Source organism: Callithrix jacchus, chromosome 4 (genome assembly GCF_049354715.1).
Source record: "Callithrix jacchus isolate 240 chromosome 4, calJac240_pri, whole genome shotgun sequence".
Taxonomy (NCBI): domain Eukaryota; kingdom Metazoa; phylum Chordata; class Mammalia; order Primates; family Cebidae; genus Callithrix; species Callithrix jacchus.
In genome coordinates, this window is record NC_133505.1 from 174,518,110 (window position 1) to 174,541,183 (window position 23,074).

The window sequence follows — 23,074 nt, forward strand, 5'->3', positions numbered from 1 at the left end:
TTATCCCATGAATCGTGAATGTTGTAATGGCATCTAGAATAGTGAATACTTTCCATGTTTTCACCCCAGATTTATCAGAGGAATCACTCTCTATGGCAGCTATAGCCTCATGAAATGTATTACTTAAATAATAAGACCTGAAAGTCAGTCACTCTTGATCCATGGGCTGCAGAGTGGGTGTTGCTTTTGTAAGCATGAAAACAATGTTAATCTTGTACATCTCCAGCAGAGCTCCTGGGTGACTAGGTGCCTGGTCAGTGAGCAGTAATATTTGCAAGGGATCGTCTTCTTTTTTTTTCTCTCTGAGTAGTAGGTCCCAACAGTGGGCTCAAAATATTCAGTAAGCTGTGCTACAAATACATGTGTTGACATCTAGGATTTGTTGTTCATTTATAGAGTACAGGCAGAGTTGATCTGTATAATTCTTAAAAGTTCCAGAATTTTCAGAAAGGTAAATGAGCATTGGTCTCAACTTAAAGTCACCAGCTGCATTCGCCCCTAATAAAAGAATCCACCTGTTCTTTGAAGCCAGCCATTGTCTTCTTCTCTCTAGCTAGAGAGTCCTAGATGGCTTCTTCTTCTAGTAGAAGGCTTTTTCATCTTCATTGAAAATCTGTTGTTTAGTGTAGAGACGTTCATCAATGATCATAGCTAGATCTTCTGGAGAACATGCTGCAGCTTCTGCATAAGCGGTTTCACCTTGCCCTTTTATTTTATGGAGAGGGCTTCATTTCCTAAACCTCACAAATCAACCTCTGCTAGCTTCAGACTTTTCTTCTGCATCCTTCTCACCTCTCTCAGCCTTCATAGAATTGAAGAGAGTTAGGGCCTTACTTACCCTAGAATAGAATTGGCTAGAATGTTGTGGCCAAACCATTCAGACTTTCTCCATATCAGCAGTAAGGCTGGTTCTTTCTTACATTCATGTGTTCATTGGAGTAGCACTTTCAATTTCCTTTAAGAAGTTTTCCTTTGCTTTTATAACTTGACCGGCACCAAGGGGTCTAGCTTTCTGCTCATCTTGGTTTTCGTCATGCCCACCTCGCTATATTTAATCAACTTTTAGCTTTTGATTTAAAGTGAGAGACGTGCAGTTTTTCCTTTTACTTAGAGGTCATTGTAGGGTATTCATTGGCCTAATTTGACTATTATTATGTCTCACAGAATAGGGAGGCCCCAGGAGAGCCAGAGAGATGAGGAGTAGAACATTCAGAATACACACAATTATCAGTTAAGCTTGCCATCTCACATGGGTACAGTTCATGACACCCCAGAACGTTAGAAGAGTAACATCAGAGATCACAGATCACCTCGACAGATACAATAATAATAAGAAGAAAAAGACTGAAGGATTGTAAGGATTAATATAGTATACACATAGACACAAAGTGAGCCAGGCTGTTAAAAAATGGCACCAGTAGGTGTGCTCAATGCAGGCTTGCTGCAGACTTTCAATTTGTATTTGTTTTTTCTTAAAAGAGCAGTATCCATGAGGCACAATAAAGCGACAAAGTGTGCCTGTACATTTACAAATACCTTGTCTTTGTAAAAGCAGTCACCATAAACAAAACCAAATAACACAGTTCCGTGTGTGTGTTGACATGAGCAAATAGAAAGGTGAATGCATGGAAAAGACAGTAGCTTACAAACCAAGTGAGGGAGGAAAAGACTTTTAAAATGTGTAACATGATTAAGATAGGAGTCTCATTATAAAATAAATGCATAAAAGTAATTATTGAAAATACAGTCATAAAATATAGTTATCTCACAGTAGTTTTTTTTTCTTCCTTGTGCTTTTTCTGTGTTTGAATTTTTTACAGTGAACTTGTGTTATTCAGAATCAGAAAGAAATACGGCAAAGCTCATTTCGTCATGGGGATGGGAGAAGATAGATGAGCCTGGGTTATTTGGTAATTTGATGCACCTTTTTATTTCTTTGGCCTTTATTTAGTAGGAAGTAGTAAGAAACAGTGTCGATTAAAATTAAAGAAATAAAGGTCATCTCAGAAGTGAAATTTAAAAATTTATACTTCTAAATGAGAGTTCATACATAAACGTGTCACGAACTAGAATTCTGCCATACTTTGTGGGGCATTGATGGGGTAAGTTTGGAAGGTTGTATAGTCAAGGTAATTGTGCATTCTCTCTGAAGGGAAAACACTTTTGAGCTAGAGGACGTTGTAGTGTATTGCCCTGACAGTTACATGAAGTAAAAGAGAGCTCTGTTACGATCCAGGACCTTGTAAGATAATCACTTACCTGTTCAGAAGAACTGTGTAGCAAGCATAATTACATATATATAAGAGACATAATTTACCTATAGAATAATTAAGTCCATGGATATGATGGATTTTATAAGTGTTTCTTATACTTAAAATTGATCAGTAACTGCTGTACAAAGTTCTGTAAGTCAGAATACTGTTAGTAAAGCAGCAGTGTACATAGGGTCCATACTGCTGAACAGAGGCTTGATGTTTTCTGAACTGGGTCCCCTCAGCTGTTGGTGGTGTGAACACTGAGGGCAGGAACTTGAAACCCTGTCTGTACTAAAAATACAAAAATTAGCTGGGTGTGGTGGCGGTACCTGTAATCCCAGCTATTTGGGAGGCTGAGGCAGGAGAATCGCTTGAACCCAGGAGGAAGAGGTTGCAGTGAGCTTAATCACACCACAGCACTCCAGCCTGGGTGACAGAGCGAGACTCCATCTCAGAAAGAAAATAAAGAATGCCTAGTGTTGCATCTGATACCTGGTGTTGCTCTAGTATTTGCCAAAGGAATGTTTATGTTGATAAGTGTATATAAGTCTATTTAATAAACCATTCTATAAAATTGCATATGATAAACTTTTAAGCATCTTTATCCTTTCAGTAATTTTTGGCTGATTTTTACTGTCAAAAATGAGAAAGTGAAAGAGCACCATTAATTGGGGTTTTAAAGTTGTGAAAGCCTATCTTGAAATTTTATTGACAGCCTCTTATGAGGTCATTTGATAATTTCTGTTGAGTGTTTCCTCTAGTTTTAGTTGTCTGTTCTATTATTTTCTAACCAGTTTTCTTTTGCAAGATGAGGCAATACAAACCAAGAGTTGATAATTGTTTTGCCTTAATTTAGAAATTCTTTATCTTCTTAGCTTGCCATTTTATAAATTGTAGCTGTTTTCATACTCTTTATTCATTATTTTATCTATTTAATTATTCAGTAAATTTTCTCCTAATTGTTAGATATTATCCTGGGATAAGAAGAAGCTGCCCTTAAAGCTTATTATAAAAGGAGATGGAAAGACCAAGAAATAGAAAACAAGAAGCTTTTCTATTAGAAAGAAAATTATACTTAAGCTGAAGGATGACTGGATGTTTATTAGACAGGAAAGTTGGGGCGAGAGGTATCATGGAAGCATAATATATGTCGCCGAGTCTGAGGATTCTGCTTCCATGTGACTTGGCTCTAAATGTTTGATATAGATTGAGGCTAAAGAGATGCGTGAAGGTCAGATCCTGAAGTAGTATGTGTTCTAAGCCAAGATACTGGATTTATGAAACACTATGAAGAAAGATTGATTAATTTATAATAAGATGTGTTATAGTTGATTTGTCTTTTGAAGGTAATTGAAGCCGTGTAGGTAGAAATTATAACGTTCCGTAGAAGAGTCTAACTCCTTTGCTCTGTGAGCATGAGGATGCATTTGGTGAGGTGTATTAAGATAACATCATTACATTAATGACAGGTTGGAAGTAATGTTTACATGCCAGTGACTTGGCCTTTTTTTCTTATTCTCTAATCCTGTGTCGCTTCGTGTTAGTGGTGCATTAGAGGGAAGATGGAGCACCAACCCGGAGGCTAGGAGAGCGTTGGACAACCACTATCTCCCACTTTCCTCCTTCAGTGTTTTTGGGGCTTTCTTAGATGATTAAAAAATTGTTTGGCTATAGTAAAAACATAATAAAAAAGGAATACAGCATTATGAATTTTTAAGAATTCAGTGAATACAGTATATTTTGAAAGAGATGCCAGAAACATTTGTTGAATCAGTGACTAGCCCTGTAATATATCTAAATGGTCTGATTAAAATTTAATCATAAAGAAAGGTTATTTACAAGAAAACGAAAACTGTTCTGGCTTGTTGTGTGGTAGTTATCCTAAGAGATCTCATATTATATGAACCCACTTTATAAAACTTGTTTGAATGTGAAAAGATGGGTTAAGGACCAGACAGATTGAAATTCGCAATAATGAAGAAATTACGCAGAAGTTAACCATTACGACCTTTCCATATAAAAGGTTGTATAAAAAAAATTCAGTCTAGCTCTTTTTAGGGGCCAGGTGATTAAAAGCAGCCAAATTAGCTGGCTTAGCTTTTTATTATAGACTATTTCGTTCACTTTTATTGATGATTATTTTGTTGATGACTAACACTTGTTTCTATGCTTGATCATTTTAATTCTACAGTGACAATTCATTCATTCAAAAGCAATAAATGCATTCTTCTAAGTACTTGCTAACTTAGTTACTTAGGCATGTTCACAGTTAATTATTTTTGATTTTTTAAGGTTATGCTTCCTCCTGGAGCCCAGCATTCTGATGAAAAAGGTGCTAAAGAAATTATTCTTGATGATGATGAGTGTCCTTTACAAATCTTCAGGGAATGGCCAAGTGACAAAGGTAGTAACCTTAATAAAAGACTACTTACATCAGATTCCTACAGGAGACACTGGTTGCTCAACTTAACACATGATGTAGGAGATGTGCTCATAAATATTTCGGATGGCTTTTTGCTGTAAAGCTGTTGCCTTTGTCCCTAAGACAACACTCAGCTTATCTGAGTCTCCTGTGTAGGTAGACCTTGAACAAATGGTAATACTGCAGGTAAATGACACATCTCATTAAGAAACCAGAGTATTAGCACTACATCAAGAAGTAAAGACTGTTGTTATCAATAGTGGTAGAAAACACACTTCATGCTGACCAGACTAACTGTGTGGTGTTTGGACACATTTGTTATGATGGAGAAAATGACCTCTTGTAACCCTATAGATTGTCCAGTGAGTTAGTCAGTTCAAATAATGAATTCAGTTTGCACTGCCGAAACAGTTTTCCCTAATTATTTCAAAGCAGTCAAAGTTACAAGCTGTGTTTTTGAGAAAATACGGTTTTCTTTCAAATTCACATCATAAGTTAACTGTTAACTCTGTAGAGGGCCTTGCATTAATAATGACATAAAAATGTATTGCCAATTAATCATGTCAATATGGAATGTAGTTTTGAAACACCAAAAAAAATCGTTCCCAGCAAGCAAATTTCTAGCCTCCTTAAAATACTTGTTTAGTGCTTTTTAAAAATAGTATAAAGTTAAAATTTTATTAAAGGCAAATTACTTAAATTCTTTAAGTTGAATTTAATAAGAATCAGATCAACTAAAAATATACATATATTTTGTTAGTAGTAATAGAATGGTTCTTTTATTTCAGTAGATTTTTGGGGAACAGGTGGTGTTTGGTTACATGAATAAGTTTTTTAGGTATGATTTCTGAGATTTTGGTGTACCCATCACCCTAAAAGTACTTTTATTCTTTTTTGAGACCGAGTCTCGCTCTGTTGCCCAGGCTGGAGTGCAGTGACACGATCTCAGCTCACTGCAACCTCTGCCTCCCAGGTGCAAGCGATTCTCCTGCCTCAGCATCCTGAGTAGCTTGGGACTACAGGGGTGTGTCATCATGCCTGGCGAATTGTTTCTGTTTTTAGTGGAGACGGGGTTTCACCGTGTTAGCCAGGATGGTCTCAATCTCCTGATCTTGTGATCCGCCTGCCTCAGCCTCCCAAAGTGCTGAATTTACAGGCGTGAGCCACAGTGCCCTGCCAGAAGTACCTTTTTATATGTGTATTTGTGTGTGAATGTGTTTTTTATATATGCATGACTGTATTCATTGATCATAGAGTTGTTTACTAATGTAAGCATTTATTCTTAAACTTATGTGTTGTTTTTCAAGCTTGTGATGTCTTAGGTAGCTGTTAATTTAGAATAATTTTTGGAAATTGTTCGCTGGAGCTTTTCAAACACACCAAGAGGCTAATATTTCCTCTGTTGAGTAAAAGTATAAGTTGGGTGAGCTTTAATCAGTGATTCCTTGGCAGATGGTTCTAAATTACCTGTGTCTTCTTGAGAAAGCTTTGCACAGTTGACTGCCAGTCAGCTGGTGATCCTGACCAACCCGAGTCTGACTGATGATTTCCAATGCTGCTCTTCTAGGGATTTTAGTCTTTCAGTTGAAGAGGAGGCCACCAGACCACATCCCAAAGAAAACAAAGAAACACTTGGAAGGGAAGCCACCCAAAGGAAAGGAGAAAGCCGACGGGTCTGGCTATGGCTCCACCCTTCCCCCTGAGAAGCTGCCCTATTTAGTAGAGTTAAGCCCAGGTGAGAAAGCTGGTCACAGCAGCAAATATTATAAATGTGCATTTTTAGCTTTAAATCTTTGTACTTTCTATTGCATCTTCAAGTAGTCTTCTGTTGGCTGACTTCACATTTTTACATCGTTTTTTAAAAAAAGGTAACTACCATAACATTTTTTAAACAGCTTAAAATTATAAAATATGTATATGTTTGCATAAAAATGGTTCACATGGACAAAAATGAGTATTAAGAAACAAAATTAAAATCATGTTTAGACAGTTTTAAATTATTTTAATCCCTTAAACTTTTTTTCCAAGATAACTTTCGTAAAATATTAATCTACTAAAAATGACAAATTGATATTTACCCCTTCTAAGGCAGATTTCATAAAGGGGTGTGTGTGTGTCTGTCTGTCTGTCTGTTGTTTCTGATGCATGGACAATGTCTAAAAAGAACATTTTAAATCTTATATCTAAGAAACCCATCTTAGTAAGAGGAAGGCTGTTTGATTTTAAAGTAACAGACTACGTTTATTTTCTCATGAGTCCTCTATGTGTTTTGTTTGTAGAACTCTCATACCCTAAAGCTGTTGGGTCAGTTTAGCCATTGGGTAGAGAAATACCTGGTCATTATTTAGGCAATGTTTTACACACACATCCCTAGTAGAGTGTGTATTTGCACATATGTATGCTGTACATGACCTTTGTCACTAAGCTAGCATTACTTCATTTCTTATTTAGTTACAAAATGCTATTATGTGACTCCTATCACACAGTACTATGAAGATCAGAGTATGGCACCCCATCCCAAGCTGCATTTAATGAAAACCCAATTAGTAATCACAGAAAAAATTAGCAGAAAATTGAACCAGTTAATGTGTATAATACATGGCTCTATGAGCATGAATTATATTTTTTCCTGATTTTTCAGAGTTTATTTTTATTTACAAGGTTTGTTTAGTTTCTTGCAGTTAGGTTATTGTAATTAACTAATGATTAGATATGATATTTGTTGTCCAGCAAGTCTCATGGTTCAGTGAGTTATATCAATACAGAAAATGATGGTATCATTTTGATGCCACTGTTAGCAGCAGTGTGGCTTTAGGTAGTAGCTCCATACTTAATTATGTATAAAAATTAATTGATTAGCTATTTGTGAGGAATATATTGGTGTTGCTGACCTCAGTTCTCGGGTGGAAAGTTTTATTTGAAGTTTTGTTATCTCATTGTAGTTTGGAAACACATTCCAGCATTGTTGTGTGTCTACAATGTGTGTGAGAGCATGGTGTTTGGTTATCTGAGGGAATGAATGGCAGTTGTGAGGTAGCCATTAGTTTTTGAACTTTAAATTTTTAGGCTATTTTTTGGGTATTGGGCTGCCCTTTAAAATTTTACATTAAATTCCAGAAACTAACGATTTTTTCCGAATCCAAATTTTTGAGGATTTAAGAGTGTTAAGCCCTTAAAGAAATTGGTAAATAGCAGCTGACAGAATAACTTTCAAATGAGTAATGGACAGTTTATTTTGGTAGACAGCAGAGACAGGATGAGAATTCATTCATTCACTTACACATTTGATGAATATTTATTGAATATTTGTTGTGTGTCATACCGTGTTCTGGGCCTTGGGGGTGGAGTACCAAAACAGATTAAACCCCTTCACCTTGGGAATTTATATTCTAGTGAGAATTGTTATTTTGACTGCTTATTTCGTACTTAAGAGTCTCTCAGGTAATCAAATATATAGAATTTTTTTTTGTAGATGTGGAGAAGATGGAAGTTCTGTACTACTTTTGGCCAAATATTGGTAACAGCATATATTACATGGCTATTAAACACTGCCTTCCTAATGGCACTCTGCTGCCTTTAGTCAGCATTCACTGACCCTTCTACTTTAGGCAAAGCAATGGGTACAAAAGGAGTAAGGTCATGTCTTCCTTCAGGTAATGCACACAGTGCCATGTGACCCCAGCGACTCTGCCTCTAGTCCTGACCTCTCTCCTGGGCCCTGTGGGCTGCCCTTGGGATAGCTGTACTTGTTGTTCCACAACTGTGTGAAGTTCAGGTCTGGTGCCACTATTTTAAGGGTAACCTAGGAGGTTGGTGGCAGGCCTGAGTGCAAGGCCAGTATCTTCCCTGCACCAAAGCCATGCTCATTCATTGAGTCCTAATGTCTTTTTAGGTTTTTCTTATTATTCATTGCTCACAGTTAGCATGCTGAATGAAAGTGATCTATTTTCCATTTATGAGAAAATAATATTCATACTTAATGATTTATAATTTGTGGATAAGTACTGTATTTCCCCAGCACGTTGTCAGCCAAGCGTATCCTCACTGCTGAGGTCCTGCTGGGTGTGGAGAGGAGTTTTTTGAGATGTGGCCGTGAGCTAAACATTGTCTTGTAGAGAAATGGAGAGCAAATATGTGATTTTGTTCTTTGCTTTGGATTTGAATGTGTTTGTTAAACAGAAGAAATCAGCCCAGTGGGGTGGTAGCCTCTGTATGATGAGCTCACTGTTGTCCTGCTGCTTGGTTATTCACCTGTTGTCCTGCTGTTTCCCTTAACAGTCTGCACTGGTTTCTAAAACACTGACTGGGGCACTAGTATAGTCTTGTCCTCACAAAAGCTGATGGGTGAAGTGTACCTTTTCTTCCTTTGAAACATGTCTCACTGAAGTTCACCCTCTACGTCTCTTCTCCTCCTTCCCTCTTCACGTGTTCTGCATGATCTCTGTTCTGCTGCTGCTGCCTTCACCTGGGTCCTGGCATGTTTCTTAACCCCAGGGAGAAGGAATCACTTTGCCTACTACAACTATCACACTTATGAAGGTAATGCTATGCTTACTACTACTTTGTAACTAGAGCACTAACAGAACCTTGTGGGCAAAATAGTGTTGAATGATCAAATATCTTTTGTATCAGTTTTTCTGTTGATGTAAATAACCTATTTTAAGGCATTTAATGTACTACCATTTTATTTGTACCTAGTAAGTTTTCGATACCCAGAGCTCGTTTCATTTACTGGAAGATTACTTTGCTGCTTTATTTTCCCAGGTTTACCCTGGGAAGGAACCGAAGGGAAAAGCAGCATTGGCTGTGGAGGGATGCTGGGGAGGAAAGACAGAGTGCCTCTTCAAAGCTCTCCCTGGATGGTGCTCAGCCAGTCTGCTTCCCTTCATCTGTAAAATAAGAAAACTTTGATAGCAGTGCTGTTACTGTCTGTAGTGGGATTACTTAGATTTGTCTCTACTCTTTAGGGTGCTCCAGATTTATTGTCGTCTATGGGGAGGAAAGAGACTCAGGTAGTTTGGGCAGAAGTTGGCTGTTTGTAGAATACTTGTTGAGGAAGGGGAGAAAATTTGGGATTTTTGTTTTTGGCGACAGTGTTCTGTGTTACTCCCTGTGGGGTAACTGTCCTGATGAAGAGAGAGAACGGGCTGTTGCACTCTCCCTTTCCTCCCGAGCTCAAACCAGACAACTTTTCTCCAGTAAATCCTGTGGCCACCATGAAGGTTCTTCAAAATCTGTGACAGCTTTAATTACGGTTTTCTGTTAGTACTGTGAAGCAGTAAGAAGAGAGAGCCTGGAAGGAGGTTTATTTCTAATCTCTCTGTTGACGGAGTTCTGTTACTGTCGTGAGGTGAGAAGGGAGACTGAGAAAGCAGCTCGTATCTCCCCCTTTCTCTTTCTGTTTCGAAATCTGTTGATGTGGAAAGGTGTGTGATAGCTCTTTATTCCACAAGAGACCTTTCTGAAGCATTCAGAATTCAGAAGAAGATGAATGTGAATTTTTCTTTCATCTCTAAACACACATTTTTCATGTTCTATTTTTAACTTTGCGTTGAAATGTTTTTGTTTCACATGATTACCTATTTACTCCTTTTGCCTTCTTTATAATTTATTTGTGTAATTTCTCTGTGATTATATTGCATTCTATTTTCTTTATTTTCAAATAATGATTCACTGCTGACACGTTAAGTCTTTATTGATTGCTAACTATGAACCATATGTGGAATGATCAGTGCCAGGTTAAAGAGATGTGTTTTTTAAACCTAGCTACCAGGGAGCTCGGAGATGAGGGAGATATATAGATGGAAATCCCCATACAGTATGGTAGTGGTACAAGTAATATAACAGAGATGGGGTGCTCTGGGAGTAGATAAGAGGGACACATTCCTTACCCGGGGGAGTCATCGGAACTGCCTTTGGTGTTTAAAACACAAAATGGTAAACATTACTGGCGAATTTGGACTCAGCAGATCTGGAAGGGAACTACCGGTGTCCAGGAAAAGCCCCAGATGATTTAGATGTCTTGTTCAGATCGGGACTTTATTAGAACAGTTGGAGTTGAAAATAAATATTTCAGCACGATGTAAAGCAGCATAGACGATGAATGAGGTTTTTAATGGGTATTAGGCATTGGTGTCTCTCAAGTACTTCAGTCTCCTCTTACCTTCACTCAGTGTCATCGATTTCTGAAATCATTCAGAAATAGAAAATTTTGTCATTAGAATGTAACTTTGTATACCCTAAAAGTCACATCAGTTCTAACAGAAGTTGCATTTTTGTGGTGTCTCTTGTCTGTGACAGTTTAGCAGCACCACTGCCGAGAGATTTTAGCAGTCTCAAATTCTGTGCACACTCGTACCGTCCAAACTGTTTTACCTGTGAAGCTCTCAAAGCTTACATTGCTGATCGCAGTGACTAGAGATTTTAACAGGGAATGGAGTTAGCAGTTTTGAAAGTTAGAAGGCAGTCATAAACAGATCAGGGAGACTCTCGCTGGCTCGGCTTCCTGAGCTTTGATGGGTGTGCTTGCCACACTAGACTGACTGCCATGGCTGTGGTACATGTGGTACAGGTGCTGAGCTCTGCAGTCACATCATCATTCATGGCTCTGGCAGGCACATTTCTCATATGTCAACTCTGAAATCAGAAGACCTCATTCTTAGCTAAGGTAATGACATGACATCGTCCTGGCCAGGGATCTAGTGGGTGAAGAATGAGACAACATGTGTAGGTGTATTGGGACTAGAGGGCTTTGGCAGAGCAGCTTCCTCCTCCACCTCACCCTTTCCCTATCTTGGAAGCTCATAGAAATTAAACATTCCAACAGTTCATAAAGGTGTAAAATGATAACAAGAAAAGCCAAAAAAACCCCAGTCTTCCTTTTACACCAGTTCCATTCCAGGGAACTAACCACTTTTAAGAGTAATTCTTAATCAATAACGGACAGCAGAATTGCTTGGGGAGATTTTTCAGAGGACCCATGCTTAGGCCTCATCCCCAAGGATTTTGATCCAGGAGGTCTGTGGGGAGCTATGAGAATTGTACATTTAAAACCTCAGTCAGTGATTTAGCTGTGTTCTCAACCTGTGTCGTGTTGTGTGCCCTAAGGGCAGCAAGAATACTGCAGGAAAGATCTGGTCGGAAGGGAATGCCTGTGTGTCTTTGATGAGCTTCATTTTGCTGATACAGTTGCTCACAATCATGAATGAAAACCCAGGGCAGTGTGGTAGAGAAGACTTTTTTTTTAATGTAGTTAGAATGTGTTGGAATTAATGCTTAGTGCTAGCACTTTGTATTAATCAGAAACTGCTATGTTTATTTCTTATTTTGAATTTTCTGTATTCAGTTTATTAAATTGCATTATATAAGTTTGGAGAATTCTTTGAAAAGAAATCCTGAGAAGTGAGAACTGTAGTGCCTGAGATGTTTGAAATAACATGACAAAAACATTAGACTTTGCGAATAGAGCTCTCTTCCTTCTCTTCTCACAGATGGTTCTGACTCCAGAGATAAGCCAAAGCTTTACCGCCTTCAATTAAGTGTTACTGAAGTTGGGACAGAAAAGTTGGATGACAACTCTATCCAGGTATGTAGTCTGAGCTTCCTGCTGTGACTCTGGCATTTCAGGAGGCATAGTGTATTGGACAGAACCTGCCACGTGGTATTGAAAGAAGGAATTAGAAATACAGACTTTGTATTTAAATATAAGTAATTTATCTACTCTGGGTTCACTTTTCTCTGCTTTAGTGTGAAAACAGCAGAATGTGAGTTTATGTTCAAGCTCCACCTCTAGAAATTTGGGCAGGTGATGACATTGCTCTGAAGCAGCTTCCTTGTCTCTAAAAGATGGTGATGATCATTTTATAGGTCTGTTTCAGAATTACAGGAGATAACCTATGCAGAAGGGCTTATCGCTGGGTCTGACACACATAGCAGTAGGTATTTGGTAAATTCTAATTAAATTTAGCATAATACAGTTCTCAAGCACTTAAAACAGAGCTTAACACATTCTTTGAATAAGTGAAGTCAGGATTTGTCACTTCTTTGAAGTTGAATTCAGGCAAATTATTCTTGCTCTGTACTTTTTTAAAAATTTGCTCTGTACTTCTTATTTCTCAATTGTAAGATGATGGGTTCAGATTGTTAATGTCATTTTCAATTCCGCCATTTCTTCTTTCTTAGCACAGCAGTAAATAATAAAATAGATAGGAATCTTTAATCGTAATGATTGCAGTTTGTCCATTAACCATCTAACAAATAGTTGTTAAGATGACTGTATGCCTTCTTTTTTTTTTTGCCAATCAGTTTGAGCTTATGAGGTTGCTCAGGTTAGCCTTGAACTGATGACCTCGCCTTCGCGAGCGCCATGACCTCCGGCAGGAGCCACTTTGGACCCCGACTGTATGCTTTCTTATGCCAAGTTACAGTATGCCTTAAGTCACTGGATGCCAAAAATCTCTGATTGTTTTGACTTTTTTTGACAGTTTAATTCTTTTTATACTATTGAGGGAAATTCGCTTTAAAAGGCACTAAAAATCCAGAGCTTCTTAGGTTATCTTTATCATAAAAGAGGTACGCACAGTTCTAAAATTCTGTGGTTAAGCACTGTGACCTTCATCATGGGAGTTTCTTTGGTTTCCTTCTGTTGGCAGTTATTTGGCCCAGGAATTCAGCCTCATCACTGTGACCTCACCAACATGGATGGAGTGGTCACTGTGACGCCCAGAAGTATAGACGCAGAAACCTATGTGGAAGGCCAGCGCATCTCAGAAACCACCATGCTGCAGAGTGGCATGAAAGTGCAGTTTGGGGCGTCCCATGTATTTAAGTTTGTGGACCCCAGTCAGGATCATGTTCTTGCAAAAAGATCTGTGGATGGAGGCCTCATGGTTAAGGGCCCAAGACATAAACCTGGGTAAGTAGATTGGCCTTAAGGATTTAAAATGTTTTGATTATGCTTAAAGCAGTTCAGATTATTCATAGGTAACTTGGCTTTTTATTTTTTGTTTTAATTAAAAAAAAAATCAAAGTGAAGCTTGTGATTTTGGTTCCTTTTGTTAACTTGGGTTGGCTTTAGAGGAAAGAAGAAAGGTCTCGGCTTTGTCTTAAAATTGGAAGTTCTCACTGGTTTTAAATTGTTTATATTTAATCTTTGTCTGTTTTTTTTTTTTTTTTTAAGCCAATATACTAAAACAGTACTTTTTCCATTTGTGAAAAAAAACATGGCGTTCTTTGTAATTACTCATTGTAGCTAAGATGATAAAATGTTTTGAGGTTTTCTTTTCCTTGGCTGATAATGAAACACAGGAAGATCTCTTCAGGAATTCAGAATGTTTTAGCTCCACCTAGTGCTTTTTGGAAGACATGCATTGTGGGCCTAGCAAAGGAAAGCAGGCCAGATATTAGATGCTGACTATCTAGTAAAATTGATTTGAAGGGAGGGAATATGGCTTCTCCTTAGGCTGTAATTTTTAAAACATACTGTTAAGCCACTTTATTATCTATTTTTCAGTCATGCTGCTTGAAACGACTGAAAAGTCCCCTGCGGCATAAGCTCTTTTCCCGAAGAGCACAACATAAACCTCGTGGTCTTCCCTGCTTGGCCTTGCCCATGGTTTTGTTCTGTGGCCTTCCTTTGATTAGCCTCCTAGACCTGGCGCCTGGGGCCATGTGTGTCTGTTTAGACTTAATGTCTTTCTTCAAGATGAACACTAGCTGGATTATCACATATATTTATTTCTTTGTTAAAGTTCACAGCTGTTTAAGATCCATCCCCAGCTGTTCACCTCACCTTGCGCTCCAAATGACCATACCTGTTATGTCCAAGGAGACCAGTATGTGCTTTTATTCTCTGCTTCCCAAGAAAACCCATTTCTTTCTGACACTTTCCGCTTTAAACTAATGTGTATTTAAAGCCATCCTTCCATTCTTCACAGCTTTTAACTGTTTCCGAAGGTGATGTTTTTCATTGATCTGCCGTGTCCCTGACTCCTGTCCGTTATCATAGCTTTACATGGGCTCTTTCCTTCAGTAGAGAGTCTTGATTTTGTGCTTAAATGTTCATTTCAGTCCAACTTTTCTTCAGCCCTCTTTCTTCCCCTCAGCAGCACACATCTTGATCTGGTATGTCTTGACTCCCTATTTATTTTTAGGCTCACTGAGATTTGTCCAAAGAGATTGTTTATTGTCTGAAACAGTTTCTTCTGCTGTGTGTTACATGTTGTCTTTCAGTAGTACCTATAGTTACTGCCTCTTATTTACAGATGCCCTTTATTCCTGAGTTTTAAAATGTTTATTGTGGTGTGTGTTATTCTTGGTGTTACTGTCTGTCTCTGTTCTGTGTAGAAACACAACTGTAGGCACAGCCTGTGTCCCACACCTAGTCTGCCCTTTAGTTTTGCTTGTAATGTTTTTAAATGTGTGAGACAATCTCCTACTGTATTTTTGCCACATGGATCCTGCTTTGGAAGCCTGCAGATGTCTCTTCTTGTCATATTTCTGGCCAAAAGCAGAGATCCTCAAAGATTATGGCTTAGATTTCAATGAGGAGGATGTGCTGTGAAATTTTGTTACTATTATTGTTTGTTTTTCTGGCAAATCTAGTGGTGGTTGAATATACCATCCATAAAATTAGAAAGGACTCTTTTTTTTTTTTAGGGATATTAATTTAGCTCTAATGTCAAGTGATTGTGAAAGATTCTGGCTAGATAACTCACATAACCTCCAATGAAGATTTCGTAGCACAGGTTTGAATCCTACTGATGGTTACAAGCGAGTAGCAAAGTTTGATATTGATAGTTTGGGAATTTTAGGGCCTTCCGGTGATACACTGACTCGTTCATTGATTTATTCGTCTAGTTTACAGTTATCAAGCACCCAGGGCATACATTACTGTTCTTTGAGTGCTGAGAGGAGTGACATATGATTGTTGCAGTCAGAGGCCATAGTTTGGTAATTTCAAAGTCATGTATAAAGTCACTTTGGTCTCATGCACATATCCAGAATACAGTACAAATGAGCCATGTTAAAGCTTGAAAGAGGTAGGTTTGGGGGAGGGGGGGATGTTAAAGAATTTTGCAAGGTAGAAATTTGTTGTTCTAGGATGATAATCGTAAGTGGAATCAAGGAGGCTTTGATTCTACTCACATACTACCCACAAGAGGAAGTTGGGGTGGACACTGCTATGTGCAGCTTTGGTAGGGGGCAGAGAAGTGGGACTGCCATCGTTATTTCTATTGTCAGAGCTGATGGCTGGACTGAATCTCCCACTGAAACTGCTAGAAGCCAGCAGAGCATTTCCATGTTGTTCTAACTATCTTGGTAATAGATTATGAGTATTTAATTTAAGAAAATTAGTGATATATTACAGAAAGTTGTGTGTGGAAAGTTGACAGTTACTTAGCCTGTAGTAAAAGCTTTTACTTTTTCAAAAGTCACTATTTTAAAGCATGGTGTTATTTTGCATTACAAGATGATTTTATTTTCTTAGTGGTGAGATAGAAATTTGTACCTGCTTTTCTAATATGAAAAATTCTTTTCAACTTTTATATTACTTCCTTGTTCTTTCTTTTGGTTGAGCTTAAATAAAAGTTTCACATTACTGTGCTGCTTTGATATTAGACTATATATAATATTTTTCAAGTACTGTAATAAGACATTTTATTCTTTTTAAGTTATCTTTTGCAGAAATCCAGGATAGTTAGATATTAATTCATCCTTGTTGGTTTTCAGGTGTTTTTAGGGCTTTTTTTGTGGAGTTGGGGAGGGCACTGTCCAGTGAGCTGGGAACAGTGAGTTGTATTCATCCTTCATTTGTGCTGAAGAATGTAGTCTGTCCCAGCTTTCTAGACTTTTCAATCTTTAAAATGAGATTTTGCTCATGAGTTGATTTTTCAAAGTGACATGTTTAGAAGTTTTGATATCTTGAGATATTTGAAGAATATGTTTAAACTAGGATAATTCTTGATTTGCTTACTAACATTATCAGAAATTTCCCACTTTTTAATTTGTAGCCTAAGTAGTGATACTCGTGTGCTTTACAAAAATAATCAGACTGACTTTCAAATAGGAGAGCTGCTCACCCCTGTTCCTCATGCATCACCTTCACTGTGTCCATAAATAGGACCTCAGGCACCTCAGCCTTGTACACTTCATTTATATGCCATTTGCTGCCTGGATAGACTTGTGTGATGAAATAACCTGCTTTTTTATGTTCAGTTTCTTGTATAGTTTAAAATATATATATGTACATACACACACACACAATCAGGCCAAGTGTGGTGGCTCATGCCTGGATTCCCAGCACTTTGGGAGGCCAAGGTGGGCAGATCACCTGAGGTCAGGAGTTTGAGACCAGCCTGGTCAACATGGTGAAACCCCCTTTCTATAAAAATACAAAAATTAGCCGGGCATGATGGCACTTGCCTGTAATCCCAGCTCTTTGGGAGACTGAAGCAGGAGAATCACTTGAACTCAGGAGGCAGAGGTTTTAGTGAGCCAAGGTCGTGCTACTGCACTCCAGCCTGAGCAACAGAGTGAGACTTTGTCTCAAAAAAACAAAAAAAAAAACAAAAAAAATCCTGGTAATAGTGAGTATATACCAGTAAAGAAAGCTCATAAGTGGTTTTTTTAATTCTGTAAGTTCATGTGCTGAAAATAGAGCAATTTCTTAGAAATCTTTGAGCATTTTCGTTCTTTCTTGCTTATTAAGAAGAGACTATGCCTTGTCATTTGTGTTATTAAGTCAGGTGTGTTTCTTCTTTTATCCCATCAGAATTGTTCAGGAGACAACTTTTGATTTAGGAGGAGATATTCATAGTGGGACAGCATTACCGACAAGCAAGGTAGGTAATTATGTATTACCTGATAGGACTGTGCTTCACCTTATAGGACACCATGGATGAGTACAGTTGTCTCCCCCACTGCTAGGGGACGCATTCCAAGACCACCAGTGGATGCCTGAAACCATGGGTAGTACAGAGCCCTATGGATACTGTTTTTTTCCTGTATTTATATACCTGTGATAAAGTTTAATTTATAAAATAAGCACACTAAGACATTAACAACAATAACGATAAAATGGAACAATATATAACAATGTACTCTAATAAAAGGTATGTTAATTTGGTCTCTGTCTTCTCTCTCAAAATATCCTATTGTATTGTCCTCACCTGCTTTCAGACTGCAGCGTACCTCAGGTAACTGAAACTGTAGAAAGTGAAACTATGGATAAGGGGGACTACGGTGAACTGGTCATATGTGTACTTATAAAACTTCTTTGTCAGAACAGATTTCCCAGTGGCCCCTAAATGTGGATTGTCCTAATCTGCTGTGTTGTCTGTTAGTGATACATAAAAGAAAGTTAGCAGACCATCCTTTTCTCTAGGGCCAGGATGTTGTGCTTTCTCTTTGAAGCAGAGCCTCCATGTTTTCTAGGCTTCTGTGTAGCCCTTAATACACTCCTGCTCTTGTTAAACCTCAGTGTAGATTCTAGATGCTATTCATCAGTTAACCTTCTCAGACACTTCACTTCCATAATTATCCCTTATCTCTTAAATAATCAGTTCATTTCTTTTTTCATTTTCATTCTCTATTGCTGGATAACAACCACTCCAAATCTGAGTGGCCAAACAGCAGCCATTTTATTTGTTTACTATTGTGCAGTCTGGTTTGAGCTTACCTGGGCAGCTTGTTTGCTGGTGGTGACTGGTGTGACTGATTTCACCTAGACGATCAGTTGATGGCCAGTGGCTGGAATGCAGGGCCCACTGACCCTTTGTCTGTGCCATCTTAGGTCTTCTCCAGGGGACCTTTTGCCCCATCAGGGCAGCCAGGAGTCGTCATCTTCTGGTGCCTCACAGGAACCACGGAGCTTCCAGTCCTTGAATGTCATTTCCTCCCCTTTTTTGGGTTAAACCAAATACAGGTCCAATCCAGATTCAGGAGGAAGGGACTACCCAAGGTGTGATTCAATGAAGGCCACGGTACAACAAATGCCTGTGGTCCTGGAGTGTTCTCATCAGCATCAAAACACGTTACTGTAACGTGTTAGAAAACTCTTTATACCCCTCCAGTTTTGACCCCATTTTTCTACTCCTGTTTGCTACACAGTTGCCTGGGGGGGGGACTCATCTGTGGTTGCTGCCTCCACTTCCGAACTCCTTGTTCTTTCCTCTATTCCTGTTCATTTTCACCCACAGGGACTCTGTCAGAGTGTCTGTCAGGGGAGCTGATGAGCTCCCAGTTCCCAAATCCGGCACTCATTTGTCCTGTGTTACTTATTGAAGGAGTTTTTAGCGAGGCCACTACCATGTACTTGATACACTTTCTTCTTTTGGCTTCTAGGGTATCACCCTCCTGATTTTTCCCCCACATAGTAGTGGTTTCTCCCTGTCTTGATTTGTTGATATCTCTTCCTCTTCTTTACCATCTGCTTTGTTCATGCACCTTTCCTAGGTGAGCTTAGCTGTTGCTTAAGTTTAAATACCATCTAATGTTAATTATTCCCTGATGTGTATCTTTGGTTTTCACCTCTCCAGATTCATATCTTTCTCTCTCTCTCTTTTTTTTTTTTTTTTTAAATGAGACATGGTCTGCTCTGTCTCCCAGTCTGGAATACAGTGGCACAATCTTGGCTCACTGCAGCCACTGCCTCCCAGGTTCAAGTGATTCTCCTGCCTCTGCCTCCTGAGTAGCAGAGATTACAGGCACCCACCACCATTCCTGGCTAGTTTTTGTATTTTTTAGTAGAGATGGGGTTTTGTCATGTTCTCCAGGCTGGTCTTGAATTCCTGAGCTCAGGTAGTCCACCTGCCTCAGCCTCCCAAAGTACTACCATCTGCAGCGTTGAGGACGATTCTACCAAAGTGCTAGGATTACAGGTGTGAGCCACCACACCCAACCCCGACTCATCTCTTTAAAGGCTTGACATTCATTCACATATCCTAACCTAGTTAAAACAAGACTAGATTTTCTCTGTCAACAAACTTTACCTGATCCTTCCTCATCTTAGAAGATGATTACATCTGCAGCATTGAAGACGGTACTACCATCTGCAGCATTGAAGACAGTACTACCATCTGCAGCATTGAAGGCAGTTACTACCATCTGTGGAGCTGAAGACGGTACTACCATCTGCAGCATTGAAGACGGTACTACCATCTGCAGCATTGAAGGCAGTTACTACCATCTGTGGAGCTGAAGACGGTACTACCATCTGCAGCATTGAAGGCAGTTACTACCATCTGTGGCGTTGAAGACGGTACTACCATCTGCAGCATTGAAGACGGTACTACCATCTGCAGCATTGAAGGCAGTTACTACCATCTGTGGAGCTGAAGACGGTACTACCATCTGCAGCATTGAAGGCAGTTACTACCATCTGTGGCGTTGAAGACGGTACTACCATCTGCAGCATTGAAGACGGTACTACCATCTGCAGCATTGAAGGCAGTTACTACCATCTGTGGAGCTGAAGACGGTACTACCATCTGCAGCATTGAAGGCAGTTACTACCATCTGTGGCGTTGAAGACGGTACTACCATCTGTGGAGCTGAAGGCGGTACTACCATCTGTGGCGTTGAAGGTGGTACACCTGTGGCGTTGCAGGCGGTACTACCATCTGCAATGTTGAAGACGATACTTCAATCTGCAGCATTAAAGGTGGTACTACCGTCTACAGCGTTGAAGACGGTACTACCATCTACATCGTTGAAGACAATACTACCACCTGCAGTGTTGGAAGACGGTACTGCCATTGGCGGCATTGAAGGTGGTGCACCATCTGCAGCATTGAAGGCAGTACTTCCATCTGCTGTGTTGAAGGCGGCACTTCCATCTGCGGTGTTGAAGGCGGCACTTCCATCTGCGGTGTTGAAGGCGGCACTTCCATCTGCGGTGTCCATGTGCGGTGTTGAAGGCGGTACTTCCATCTGCGGCATTGCTCCAACAGAAACCTCTTCCCCGCTCCCAGTTGGTCCTTTCCTTCTCTTGGTCTGCGTGCAGGGGTTGCTCTGCCTCTCTGGCTTGGGCTGCAGCCATCAAGGGGAGGACACACAGCCCAAGAGCAATCTCTTCCTTTCTACTCAGCTTATCATTCTCCTCATATTTAAAAATGTAAATTAGATTCTAGTTACTGCCCTGCTTTCGAGGCCTGGGGTGGCTTCTTCACCCATATATCAGTCTCCACCCTGACTTGACAGCCCCTTATTCCCAGAGCCTGCTTCCCTCTCGGTGTGTCTATGCTACTCACTCAGGCCACACAGAGCTTCCGTTCTGTGCCCCCACCTGCCTCTTTCCCATTGGAAGGCCTTTCTTGTGCTAGTGTGTGTGCTCTTGTCCCTGGTTTTCATACGCTGGCCCCTTCTTGTCTCAGACCTCAGCTTAAAGCCACTTTTCTGGAGAGTTCATCCCTGAGCATCCTGTCACTGTCACAGCACCTTATTTAAGAGATTCATGCAGTCTTTATCTGATACACGCTCTGTTGACTGTCCAGAGAATGTGAGCTCTGCATGTTGGGCTTTGTTTCACATGTCATTGCTGTCTTTTTATTGCACTTTCCTTTAAAAATGCTTGCTCTGTAGAAGACTCTTGGGAACCGTCTCATGAATAATTGAATGAGCTGGAGTATTATTTTTGTAAAAAATTTTAGTTTCTTTAAAAAATGTGAAGTCCACAGAGAAGACTTGGTAAATAGAGGAAAAAAGTAAAAATGAAAAACCTTCATCCACAATTTATGGTTGACCTTTGGTAATAACATCGTGAGGGGTCCTGTCTGTATGTTCATATATACATTTTAACACAATTAGATATATTTTTCTCCACACACACCTTTCCTGCTTTCTTCAGCTGTTACTTTGTGAGCATTCTTTAGTAATTAAAAATAAACGAAAACGATTTTGTGGTATGTAAGCGTATAACCAGATCATAATTTCTTTACCCATTGCCCTATGACTAGTCACAACACTTTGTTAATAGTCTTTAAATGGTATTGCCATCCGTTGACCAGCAATTTTGTTTCTATAAATCTTATGGAAGGATTCATTGTATATGAATATATACATATTTCCAGGCACAATTCTCTTGTCACTCTACTGATGAACATTTTAAATGATGTAATAAAGCATTGGTTTAATGAAGTATGATGAATAGACAACAGAATGTTCAGTGGCCATTACAAGTCTGTAATATGGAAACAAGTGATATTGTAAGATATTTATAACATCTGAAAAAGTGTTCTTTTACCAAGTAGATTGTATAATCCCCTTTATGGAAAGCATGAAAGACTGGAAAGATATGTATCATACAGTAGTAATCACTAAGTGGTAAGAGAAACATGACTTTTTATTTACTACTTGTGCTCAATTTCTATAGTAAACATGTAATATGAAATTTTTTTCTACAGTGAATTCCATTATACCAATTTTTTTTATTAACTCATCCTTTTGTCTGCCTGCAAATTCCATACAAATGGCTAGAATACTTTCTAGAAGTATACTTTCTAGAAGTATTTAAATATGCTGTATTGGGTTACCATATAATACATGTTTTCCTGGGTGTTGATGAAGGGCAAGAAAGAAGCCAGTTTAGGTACTGAATTCATTAGATATTGAGCTATAATGAGTAGGATTTCTGAATCTGTTCTGAAAAATGATAAACTCCAAAAGACTCTGCCTCTTCGTACTATACCTGTTTTCTTATCTCTTATCCCGATTTTAAAAGAACTTGTTGGAATCAAGTTACTATTAATGTACTTTTGGAAAAAATCATTGTGTCTTTTGCAAGCCTGTATTTTACAGCCAACTCCTAAACCTTTGAGATGAAAGTGACTTTGTGTCTTACTATGCTTTAATACCAGTGTGCTTTGTGTCTTACCATGCTTTAATACCAGTGTGCCACAGGCTTTAATACCCCTGGATATAGTGTCCCCAGCATTGCTCTGTTATTTCCTGGTCTGTGTTCTTGCCCACCGTACTTGGCAGCCCTGTATCAGATCTGCTTGCAACACTTGAGTGTCAAGCTTGGTTGGTCTGTGGTGTTCTAAAGGCAGAATGCTTTCTCTCCACGTAGAGCACCACTAGGCTGGACAGCGACAGAGTGTCATCCGCCTCCAGCACAGCCGAGCGGGGGATGGTGAAGCCAATGATCAGAGTAGAGCAGCAACCAGATTATCGCAGGCAAGAAAGCAGGTAGGAAATACGTCATTTTTAAATTGTGAAAGTAATGAAAGTGTTCCTAAAGAAGGGTTGGGATGATGATTATTGAATTGATAAAGGTTCAGCTGACATTTTCAGAATGTTAGCAGTAATATTTCCTTTCTGTGTTACTGAATTGAAAGAAATACTTTACCAATAATTATATCCTTCGCTTATATGCCACAGTGTTATCAGATTGAAATTG

The 23,074-nt window shown here is 39.1% G+C and overlaps 1 protein-coding gene across 41 annotated transcripts in view; it reads left to right on the top strand.

Annotated features, from left to right (window-relative positions):
• AFDN (afadin, adherens junction formation factor) overlaps positions 1-23,074 on the top strand; it is a 141,277-nt gene that overhangs the window by 56,443 nt on the left and 61,760 nt on the right. For 31 of the 41 annotated variants that reach the window (XM_054254626.2, XM_035297180.3, XM_035297194.3 and 28 more), the window contains exons 7-13: positions 4,548-4,659; positions 6,245-6,412; positions 9,172-9,216; positions 12,168-12,262; positions 13,329-13,591; positions 17,450-17,519; positions 22,745-22,863. In XM_054254626.2, coding sequence (XP_054110601.2) covers positions 4,548-4,659; positions 6,245-6,412; positions 9,172-9,216; positions 12,168-12,262; positions 13,329-13,591; positions 17,450-17,519; positions 22,745-22,863 — 872 coding nt within the window. The remainder of the gene's footprint in view (positions 1-4,547; positions 4,660-6,244; positions 6,413-9,171; positions 9,217-12,167; positions 12,263-13,328; positions 13,592-17,449; positions 17,520-22,744; positions 22,864-23,074) is intronic. The other 10 variants (XM_054254636.2, XM_078370471.1, XM_035297201.3 and 7 more) reach the window with 1 other exon arrangement.